Genomic DNA, 11,770 nt, shown 5'->3' on the forward strand with positions numbered 1-11,770 from the left:
ACAGAATTGGGAAAGGAGTACAAAGTGGCAACAGGATGGTACAAAAACTCTCTGGTATAGTTTCTAAACATTCTGAATATTGAGGGGGGTAGATACACACCTCTTCTCAGTATCAAAGTTCAGTGTGGTCTAACTGCAACTTCTCCTTCTCTGAATATATTCCCTGGACCTGAGCAGATTGTGTGTTGGGAAGTGAACGATGTCATGTTAAATGACTTCATATTCACCATAACACAGGCAATTTTCTCCTGAGAAAATTTCTTTTACAGAGCTGATCTTTTGGATTCATCTTCTTTGAAAGTCTGGACGGGGGCAACAATAATCCACTGATCTGTTGAAGGCCACCACCACCCCTTCCTTACCTGTAATAACAATCTCTCATCACCTATGACGGCAGCTTGGTTCCAATTAATCACTTCAGAGAATGGCAACTCCCATCCATTGCTGAGCATCACAGGGACACAGGCGGCCTGTGCAAAGAAGGCGACTTCGTGAGTGTGAGGAATATGGCAGCAGGAACCCTTCCAATCAGAGGTGAAATGGGTACAAATTCAATTACTGGCATGAATCCTGGACTGCTGAGGTCAGAAGAAAAGTGGGCTTTTATGAATTATCAAGTCACATGAAGTTTGTCTGTATCCAGCTGAGATTTTGCTATTTGCAAGTCTTGCCCTAGAATGCGAAAACCCCATTTCTATTCTTGTACATGGTTTGGCTGACCTTACCTCTATGCAGGCAACTGGCCTCCGCTGAAGAAGGTTTACTGACGTAACAAAATCATTCACCAATAAAATCCTAGCGTAAAACCCACCTTGAACATGAACAGCCTTGTCAGTGTAACTGCCATAGCCCACTTGCAAAGTGGTTCACCCCAATGTCCTGAGCAACAAAGAACAGTTCAGCATTCCTGATAAAGCGTTTTGTGGACTAAACTGTTACAGGGTGCTCACCTTTCCCTAGCCATGTAAACATCTGAACTTTGTTCCCTTCAGTGTGGAGGGATCCCAACCACTGTCGTACCAATTTATTACCCACACAGGGACCTAAGAGCCAAGAAACACCACGCTAATGACAAAATTCTGGTTGCAAATAACTCAGAATCCAAAGCAGAGAACAATTGGCTCCATGCAACATCCCAAGAGGCTAGGGGAATGTCAGGAATGGTATGGTTCATAGAACATGCCAGAAAAGACTTTCAAGAGAAGGAAGCTCTCCTGTCAGAGGACACGACAGAATGACGGCAATTAAGAAGCACTGCGACAAAAGCACAGATTCAGCCGGGGCAGAGCACAGAGGAAGAAAGGACACGGTAGCAAGGGGTCCAGGAGCTGAGAGAGGTGGAGGGCGTGCTTTCTAGCCAACAAGCAAGGCTGGTTGCAACTTCCAGGTGGGAAGTGTGGAGAACTGTCTCAGCAGGTGAAGGCATTTCTGCAAAGTGAAGATTAATAGCAGAGACCCAGCAGCTCCAGGACCTCTGAACTTCAGAGCCTGGGAGGAGCTGGGCTGAGTGTGTGCCTCTACCTTGCAGGGTATCAGACTCAGCATTTAGAGGAACTGAGTGACGACTGAGATGGGGACAGAACTGACGATTTTGCTTTTGGGAAACACCACCCATCAGCCATTTTCATTGCTCTTGAGACTGGCTTCCAGGAGGAGGGCTGAGTCTCCGTGGAGCCCAGGTCGGCTGCCTGGTGGGCAAGCAGATCTGCCCTCTGTTTGTAAACACGTCTCTGAAGAACCCACCCTCCCTTGAGAGTCCCATCGGATCTCCTCATGTCCAAAGGCAGGGAGTAAATCCTCCCTCCGTCCGCCCCCCCACCCCAACTCATAAAAATGTTGCAGATTTTCTTGGGAAAACAGATTTCAGGTGTTTAAGGCAAACCACACGTTCGGCTTAGACCCCAGGAGAAGTGCTACGGTTAAACTCCGCCCCAGTCTGATGTTGAGTCCTCAGCCCTATTCTGGGGAGGATCAGGGTCTCTTACCTGCAGAGCCTCCAGGAACCTGAAAGACCCAAGCCTGCGACCACGAGGAACCAGACAGAAAGTGGCATTGTGCAGCATTTCCCGATAATCATACCTAGAAAAAGAGGAAGAGCCATCAGCAAATAAAGACGCGTTAGGAATGGGGCAGGGGAGAGGGTCGGGGGAGGGGTGAATCAACACACCTGGGGTGGGTGCACACCTACCAGAAATTACCCAGAGCAACTCGGGCGATATACAGGCAAGCCTCACTTTTCCAGGGAAGGAGGTGGGCAGGGTTGTTGCATGAAGGAGAAGAAATGTGAACCATCACACTGGACAAAGCAATTAGGGCCTTTTGCAAACAGCACATAAAAGACAAGTCTGATGGTCCCAGCAAAATTTTGGCTTGCCCAGCCTTTGCTTCCCAAATCAGATTTTTGTCTTGGATGAAAATAGGTTGCCCCCATAAGCTTAAAAAGTACTCACCGCTAGTTGTTCTTTTTTAATGCCATGTCATTCAATAAAATGAAGGCTGTTCTTGTTTCCTACCCCACAAACCCATGCTACTAAAACCTACTCAGGAAACCTCCATTCTAAGCACAAAACATTTAGTTTCTCCTTCAAGCTGGAGTTTCTACTTTTAACCAAGAACATTTTGTTACCCCAGACAAACACTCCTGTATAAGAATGGTTGGCATGGAGGTGAGAGAGAAGGAGCCAGCCCAAGAAATGGGGAAAGAGGAATAACAGGAAAAAAAACAAAAAAAAACGGTGGGGCCTGTGGGAACCTGGGCAGCAGAAGAGATGATTTCTTCCTCAAACACCATTTAGTTGTATCACACTGTTTCTACACTTGAAAAAATGCAAAATGTAATATGAATGTCACCTGTCTCTTTATACCGGTGAAGTGCAGGAAAGGTAACAAGCATCTCATTTTATTCAGGGCTAGCACTTTAAAAATGATTTCCAGGGACTTCCCTGGCAGTCCAGTGCTTAAGACTCTGCACTCCCAACGTAGGGTACACGAGTTCAATCCCTGGTCAGGGAACTAAGATCTCGCAGGCCGCAGAGCATGGCCAAATTAATTAATTAATTAAACTAGAAATCTTTTAAAAATAAATAAATAAATAAAAATAAAAATGATTTCCACAAATACATTCCTAAACACACAGTTGAAATTTCATTTGGAGCTTAAGAAAACTTGGGAAACTGGAGATGGCTCAGGTCCTGTGAAGGCCCAGTTTCTCAGAGCCAGGATGAAAACACTCTCCTTTTTCAAGAGCCTCCCAGGCTCGGCAGACAGGTGACTTTGACAGTAGCATATGTCACCAGCACTTTCTGACTCTAATAGTCTAATTTAATCATAGCCTGAAGGCATTGGATTCTTCCCTCCTCTTTTGGGGATACTGATATATATACATTTATATTTTTCAAGTCCACATCTATTTTTATATTCTCACACAAACTAGGCATATGGGAATAAGCCAATTTTCGATTATAAACCCATCATTAAGAAGAGACGTCATGCAAAGGACCGTTTACTTAAACAAGCGTGTACAATTAATTTGCACAAGGAAAGGTCACCGTGAATGGATTATCTCCATTGAGAGTAAAATTTAAAAAAAAAAAAGAAAAAGAAAAAAAAGAAAATCCTTGCTACATTAATTAAACTGCAAAATAGACCTCAAAGTAGAAAAGATTTTTAAGAGGGCTCAAACCTAGCTATATGAAAATAATAATAAATTATGATAGTAATGGCTTCTCTTCCTTACCAAACATAGGGAAATAATTGACAAGTATCTTCAAGTTCAACTGTTGATAATGTCTGAATATCTACCTCATCAGTGGAGAAGAGTGAAATATGTACATACACACAATATATATGTATAAAGTTCAAACTGAAACTTTTTTTAATATAAAAAGGTCAAATATACTTGAGGCTACAGCAAAGTTTAATAAATGCCCAGAATCGAAACCCCTGAGGGGCTAGAACAGAAGGCCCTACCTCCTTATCATTAGGCTGCTAAAATGTAAAACCCTATTAATGTGCTGGATTGTAGCAAGTTTCAAAGTTGCCAGTTGCAAAATTTACTTTAGGGAAGGAGTGGGCGAGAGGAAAGGCAGAAAACTTGTAGGAAAAATTCAAATGACAGCTATTCAAGCTATTGATTTTTAAGTGGTTGTATAGGAAGATTTGCTGATGTAGTGAATAAAGCTTCATGATTGAAACTTGTGTTCATTCACGTAATAGGTAACAGAAGATGAGGGACAATCATTCTTGCTGGAATCAGGAACCCACTAGGTAAGCTGTGAGATTAAGAACAAACCGATGGGCTCTCTGGGCCTCAGTTTCCTCATCTGCAAAATGAGTCAGTTGGGCAAGATGCCTAAAGATGGTTTTGAACATTCCATTATTCTTTATGTTATCATGTTTAGGTAAGAAAGAAGAATGTCCCTTTGAGAGTATCCCACTGCTCCAAAAGTTTCCATAACCACTGTATGTATGCGTGTATATGTGTCTACAGAAATCTGCTCGTGTACACAATGTGTAATGTGTGTATTTATATTGACACACAAAGACATACAGAAACATAATCACTCATAACCTGAAACAATGATTTTTGGATTTCTAATCATGCTCAACCCATGAACCAGCCTCATTCTTGGGCTTTAGTGACAGTGAACCTATGAATTACTGTGTACTACAATTGAAGAAGTAATGATGCCTGCAAAGAGGACAATCTCTCTAATTGAGCCACGTATGTATTTGGTACCCTCCCACTCAGCTCTCTGATGTTCTCCCATGCCCCACGTCTACCTCCTTCTAGGTGCTTAAACTTGTTCATTTATTCAATCATTCTTTTAAGAAATACTGTGTTCCAGGCACTGTTCTAGTCTTGCAGATGTTGTGTAGAGAAGATGCTTCTTCAGCTGCTAAATCTACCAAAGACTCATCGGATAACTAGAAAAGACTGATGAGGACTTCAGGTGTAACATTACCTGAGGGCATTTGTATTAAGTACACTGTGGAAGCCTGGCCTTCCAGAATGACACACTAACGAATTCTGAGGACACTCTTCCCAGCAAAACAACAATTTAACTGGTACAAATTATAAGAGCATCATTGAAAGTTTCTGGAAATTGTCCTAAGGTCATGATGACAAATGGAAAAACATTTGTTCAAGAAAATCTACCAAATCTCAGCAAGAACTGAGAACGTCTGGAGCATCTGAGCCGAGATCTGCTCCATCACCAACCCCCATCAGCTCTGCCTAATAGAAGTTCTAACGTAGGCGAGTACAGCTGAGAAGACCGGTCTCCCTCTACCCCCAGCTCCCATCGAGAAAGTGAAAATACAACCTATAGAAGAGAGAAAATATTTGCAAATCATAAATCTGACGAGGGGCTTTTATCCAGAAAAGGTAAAGAACTCTTACAACCCAACAATCAAAAGACAAATAATCCAATTTAAAAACAGGCAAACGGGAGCTTCCCTGGTGGCACAGTGGTTAAGAATCCACCTGCCAATGCAGGGAACACGGGTTCGAGCCCTGGTCCAGGAAGATCCCACATGCCACGGAACAACTAAGCCCGTGCGCCACAACTACTGAACCTGAGCTCTAGAGCCTGTGAGCCACAACTACTGAGCCCACATGCCTAGAGCCCATGCTCCACAACAAGAGAAGCCACCACAATGAGAAGCCCGTGCACCACAACTAAGAGTAGCCCCCGCTCACCGCAACTAGAGAAAAGCCCGCACACGGCAGCAAAGACCCAACGCAGTCAAAATAAATAAATAAATAAATTTATAAAAACAGGCAAAGGATGTGAATAGACATTGTTCCGAAGAAAATATACGAAGTGCCAATAAGCACATGAAAAGATACTTAACCATTAGTCTTTAGGGAAATGCAAATCGAAACAACGAAATATCACTTTACAGCAAGTAGGACGGCTATAATCAAGAGGACACATGACAACAGGTGCTGATGTGGCTGCAGAGACACTGGAACACTCGTGTACTGCTGGTGGGATGGTAAACTGGGGCGGCCACGTTGGAAAATGGTTTGGCAATTTCTTTTAGAACTAAAAATGGGCTTAGCACCCAGCAATTGCACTCTTGGGCATTTATCCCAGAGAAATGAAAACTTGTTTTCACGCAGAAACTTGTCCACGAATGTTCACAGCAGCTTTATCCTTAATAGCCCCAAACTGGAAACCATCCAAATATCCTTCAGTGGGTGAATCATTCAACCAACTGTGGTACATGTACAGCTTAGAATACTTCTTAGCAATAAAAGGAAATGAACTATTGATACACACAACCACCTCAAGAAAATTATCCTAAGTGAAAAAGCCAATCCCAAAAGGACATATTCTGAATTAGTCCATTTATATAGTGTTCATGAAATGACATAATTACAGAGATGGAGAACAGGTTGGTGGTAACCAGTGGATAGGGACTGGGGAACAAGATGTGGAGACGACAGGTCAAGTGAGGGGGACAGTCTTTTTAGAGACCAATTCTTCCCTATGACTTAAGCTTAGAAATATAGATCACATCAAAATCATAAACTTCTTAAAAACAAGAAATAACGAACATATGAGATCCTAAGCAAGAAGGTAAGTAGATGAGGGAGGCAACTAATCTCAGAGAACTTTCAGCTTTATTAATAACAGTTTTGGTACCCTTTTCAGATGGCCATTAAGTCCCCTGCTGTATAGGTGATGACACAGAAGACAGAACAGTTTCCATAAACTACTTCAATGAAAAATGCAATAAAAATAACATGACCCTGTATTTAACCTAGAAACCAAACCCGTTCTACGGCCGAAATAATCCACTACAACAACCTTAAAGTTGCAGTGAATAATGTATGGGATACACCCCATTTAAAATGGGCCATACAATAATGCATAATTGAAGCCCTTCCCCTTCATATGAAACTTTTTTTTTTTTTTTTTGGGCTGGGAGCAATTCAGTGCAACCAGCATATGGGTGGAGGGCGATGTGGCATTAGCGCTGGGGTCCTCAAAGTACACTCTTCCAACTAGTAGCATCATCTGGGAAACTGGTAGAAATGTACATTCTCGGCCTCACCCAGGCCTGCTGAATCAGAAACCCTGCGGGAAGGGCCCAGGATTCTGTTTTAACAAGCCCTCCAGATAATTAAGATGCGCCCTAAATTTTGAGAACCACTGGCACGGTGGTTAAGAGCTTAATGATTAAAAGCTCAGTTGTTAAGCAGCTTTAGACCCAGCCAAACCTGGGTTCCAATTTCACCTTGGCTATTCATAAGTTGAATGTTCTTGGGAAAGTTTTTTTTTTTTTTTTTTTTTGCGGTACGTGGGCCTCTCACCGCTGTGGCCTCTCCCGCTGCGGAGCACAGGCTCCGGACGCGCAGGCTCAGCGGCCATGGCTCACGGGCCCAGCCACCCCGCGGCATGTGGGATCTTCCCGGACCAGGGCACGAACCCGTGTCCCATGCATCGGCAGGCAGACTCTCAACCACTGCGCCACCAGGGAAGCCCTTGGGAAAGTTTTTAATTTGTCTAGATCTTAGTTTCTTGGTTGGCAAAATGGGGATAATACTTCTACTGTGAGGATGAAATGATACATTTTAACTAAGCCTGGGCACATTATAAGCAATCCATAAATGGTAGCTATGATTGGAAGGGAGGTGACCGAATATAACGGAAAATACAGCCGGTTTACGTAGGAAAACCTGGGATGAAGAACTTGGCTTCTGGATCTACCACTTTCTGTGTGCCCCTGTGCAGATTCTCTAGCTTCTCTGGGCCTCAAAGATGTGAAGATTAAATGAGATCGCGTGCATACAGCAGAAACTGCAAGGCACTGTGTGATCGTAAATTTCTGTATAAACTACAGCAGTTCAAGAGGAATACAAACATTTCAAAAATGTAACAAACAAACAGAAGAGGAACGGATTCCCCAAGACAGAGCCAGGGAGCCGTGTAGAGCAGACCCTTGAAAATAAAATGAAAACAGAAGCTGTGAATCACAACAGCAGTTTCTAATTGAAAGGATTTTGCCTTATTATCAAACGCTCCATAGCCACGGATGATGCTGGTGCGGTGTGCCCACGGGTCCAGCTGTGCTTCCCACAATTCCCTGGTAGGCTCAGTTCCACGTGAGCCTGCTTTCTGCTAATCAAAGAGGATAGAGAAGACGTGAGCCAGGCCCTCCTCCCTGTAGCCACACAATTCTAGTGCCCCCCTGATGCTGCTACGGTTTGTCTCACGTACTGATTTATAAAGTGAACATCTACAGCTGATATGCTCCCTCTCAGCCTCCATCCTCATAAGTACTTAATCTTCTTTGCTTGCCCCCAGGTTAGAATCACATCCCTGAAAAAAAAAAAAACAAAGAACGCAAAAACAACTTCTGACTGTTGTAGCTGCACAAAGTGCTCTGGGATAAGGGAAATAAAATAGCTTCCTTGGCACCTCCTCTGTGCTTTCTTTCATGCATTCAACAAACATTAGTTGAACGCCTAATGCCTAGTACCATGTGTCAAATACTGTTCAAGGAACTGATGGTCCAGGGAGAAGGCAGATGTGTTATCAAATGATTGTCATTCGTTGAGGGAAATGGGAGGATGGAGGCAAGGGCTGGGAGTTATGTAGAGAAGAGAAAAAAACAGGCACAGCTTGGCTTCGGTGGGGAACGTGAGAAGCAGGGATGCCTCTTGGAGGACGGGAGATTCTGAGCTAATATTAAAGGAAGAGCAAGAATCAGTCCGGCAAAGAGCTGAGAGGAGGTGACAGGCGTCTCTGGGGGTAGAGGTAGCAGAGCAGGAACAGAAACACCAAGGTGAGACACACTGCCCAGAGTCTGGGGTGTGCCAGACGGGGAGGAGAGATGAGGCTGCTGGTACAGGCAGGGTCCCCCTGGGAGGATCTCCTGGACCTCAGATGTGACCCTGTGCAGGTGGTCGTGAGTCCCTGAAGGGCTCAAGCAGAAGAGTGACAGGTCACCAAAGGAACGCTGAGGACTTGATATAAGCCAACTTCACAGGCAGATATGAAGTTTGCACAGCCCGATAACCTTGCCAACGTAGGTCACAGCTGTGGAGCCACCGGGGCTCCAGCTCCAGGCTTTCTGATTCTAAAGGGCCTTTGCTCTGTACTACATGATACCGTCTCCTCGGCAGCTCACACAAATGGAGTGTCTGAAAGTTATGTTTCTTACACGGTGAAGTCCTAAACCTTTCACCTACTTTCAAGCATTGGCAACAAAAGGCTACCATTTAAAAGGACTCTTTCTCCCCTACTCAAAACTCCACCCCCTGTCACACCAGGAGTTCAGTCCAAGATGGTGCTCTGTTATTTAATATCTATGTTGCCTTAGGCCCTTTCTTGGACTATCACAGATTTGATGCTTAAAAGTTCAATTATTTTTGAGAAAACCCCAAAATCCATAGCATGTAATAAAATGAAATTGGCCCAAGGCACAGATTTGAACTGAGAAAACCATGAGTGGGAGCCAAACTTTTAGCTGGAAAATGGGTCCATTGGCCACCATTCTATCTCTATTTGTTGTCTACACAGAAAAGTACAGGCCCCAGTGGTCTTTGTGAATTCACGGGATTCACTGAGCCTCAGTTTCTTCACGCCATCTGCTCATACAGTGTCTGTGCCCACGAATGAGCTACGCTATGTTCCGGAGTCAGGGAAATGCAGATGGATTATCCTAGTGTGTGGCGCTGGTGACCAGAGTGACTGCAGCCTCAGGGACTCAGTAGCTCCCAGCGGGAAGGCCCTCACTATCTGGAGAAGGCGAGATGCCTAACACAGGCCACTCTGCCCTGAGCACTGCCGGCTGCTCGAACCTCTGGGGCACCCGGTCAGGCCAAGGATTAGGAAATGATTTCTTTGTGGTGCTCCTCTGAATGACCCTGCCGATCCCAAGCTGTCCACCGTTTCACACTTCCTGGCTTTCCACTTAAGACCATCTTCTTTTTATGCCCATTTAAAATCCATTTCAACATCGGGAAGGGAGGGAGGAAGAGTGTATGGGCTCTGGCTGGGGCGGGAGGCCCCAGGGGAGGTACTGACTCTTTCGCACACATTATCTCATTTAAGCTTCACAGCCACCCCAGGAGGTGGATATGGTTACACCTGCTTTTCACAGGGAAGAAAGAGTTGGCTGCATCCTTGGAATCAAACCCTGTGTCTGAACACACTGGATCATGATCCCATATCAAGTCTAAACTGCCCCACCCCATCTCTACCGTAAACATCCACTGACAGCTAAGAACTGTAAACCTGGACCAGGTGGTAACCCTCCCCTGCACGTATTAATGAACTGAACATGTACCAGGTACACCATAGAGAAGACCATGCCGGTTCCCGCCCATTACATAGCAGCTCAATGGCTAATACGTAAAAGCAAGTGACAAAAATAGGACAGCCATTGATGATAACAATTATAATAATCATCCCCCCACTGATTACATGTTTCCCATGGGTGGGGCAACAATCCGTGTTCATTCCTGCCATTTCTCTCTACAACCACACATGAAGTGGCCCCATTTTACAGATGATGAAGTTGAGTAGCAGAGTTGTACTTCGTGAGGCTTGTACAAGAAGGGCTCTGTTGTCTCCCAGAGCTGCCTCGAAGGAAGGAGTAACTTCCCCACAAAAGGGGAAAATGAAAGATTTTGAATATATTGTGCCAGGGGCCGTGAACCTCAGGAAGCTATCGGAAGGAGGTGAGATTTTGGAGCACCGGCTTTTCTGCTCGGCAATACCACATTTCAAAGTGCTCTGAGATAAACGCAATTCCAGGACGTGTGGGTCTAAATTCTCTGGTTGGAAATAAAGCGCTTCTAAAAGTGCTAAATAAGGGGCTCTCTGGGTACAGGGAGGGAAAGGGAAGGGAGTGACAATTGAGGAGCCAGCAGCAGCTGTGACCTCAGATGGATAAATGGGTCCACAAGAGGCACACCAAGGTCCCGACTGCGGGAGCTAAATGTCTGGGACAGACCGGAGGGCAACTGGGAAACTCAAGGTCATTATCTTACCATTAACCTTTCATCAGGCTCTGCGCCACGAAGACAAGCCAGCCAAGTGCAGCGGGGCCAGGAAGTGTGGACTGAAGCTGCGGGGCCAGCACCGTGGGGTGTCAAGCCTCGATGGTGACTCCTCGGGGACAGGCCAGTCCCAGGGAGCAGCCTGTGGACAGGGTACTTCCTCACACACCCTTCTTCCCTTCCACCCCGGAGGAAACCTTCCCCGATCCCTAAGTCTCACCCAGAGGCCCTCTTGCTGCTCACATGGCACCCAGGATTCCCTGTCTACTACTCCCTCTGGATCCAGTTGCCCATTTTCTTGTTTCCCTTCCACTGGGCTCCAGGAGGGAGGACCACGGTCCTACTTTCTGTTGAACCAACACCTACCCCCAGGGCCTGGCCTGCAGGAGCCACTCAAAACATAGGTATGAAATAGATGAAAAGTACTCAGTATCCACTGGTTTGCAGGGGGGCGGGAGGGGCTGTAGAAACAACAGAGACACAAAGAAGAGACATGAGCCCTTCGTTACAACCACCTCTGCTTAGCTCATAACAATACGTCTGACTCTTGATTATGCCAGTCCTTCCTAGTATGATGTTCACTCCTGTGTTTAGGCTGAGCCCAACTGACTTAGAGAATGGAAAAGAGTGTCTTTTATATACAGTGTCTTCCTTTTGTACATTTTGTATCCCGTCTCTGTCTTTATTTCCAAAGGCCTGGCATCTTGTTAAAAGTTCTGACCTCTCTGCACACTGATGAAGGGTGGGGGG

General features: G+C 45.2%; 1 protein-coding gene across 1 annotated transcript in view; it reads right to left on the reverse strand.

Moving 5' to 3' along the window:
* The window catches only part of EXT1 (exostosin glycosyltransferase 1), a 286,578-nt gene that overhangs the window by 40,227 nt on the left and 234,581 nt on the right, over positions 1-11,770 (reverse strand). The window contains exons 2-3 of the mRNA XM_024741297.1: positions 1,986-2,079; positions 363-470 (exon numbers count right to left, since the gene is read on the reverse strand). Of these exons, the coding sequence (XP_024597065.1) occupies positions 363-470; positions 1,986-2,079 (202 nt within the window). The remainder of the gene's footprint in view (positions 1-362; positions 471-1,985; positions 2,080-11,770) is intronic.

This window comes from Neophocaena asiaeorientalis, unplaced genomic scaffold (genome assembly GCF_003031525.2).
Source record: "Neophocaena asiaeorientalis asiaeorientalis breed wild unplaced genomic scaffold, Neophocaena_asiaeorientalis_V1.1 scaffold177, whole genome shotgun sequence".
Classification (NCBI taxonomy): Eukaryota; Metazoa; Chordata; class Mammalia; order Artiodactyla; family Phocoenidae; genus Neophocaena; species Neophocaena asiaeorientalis.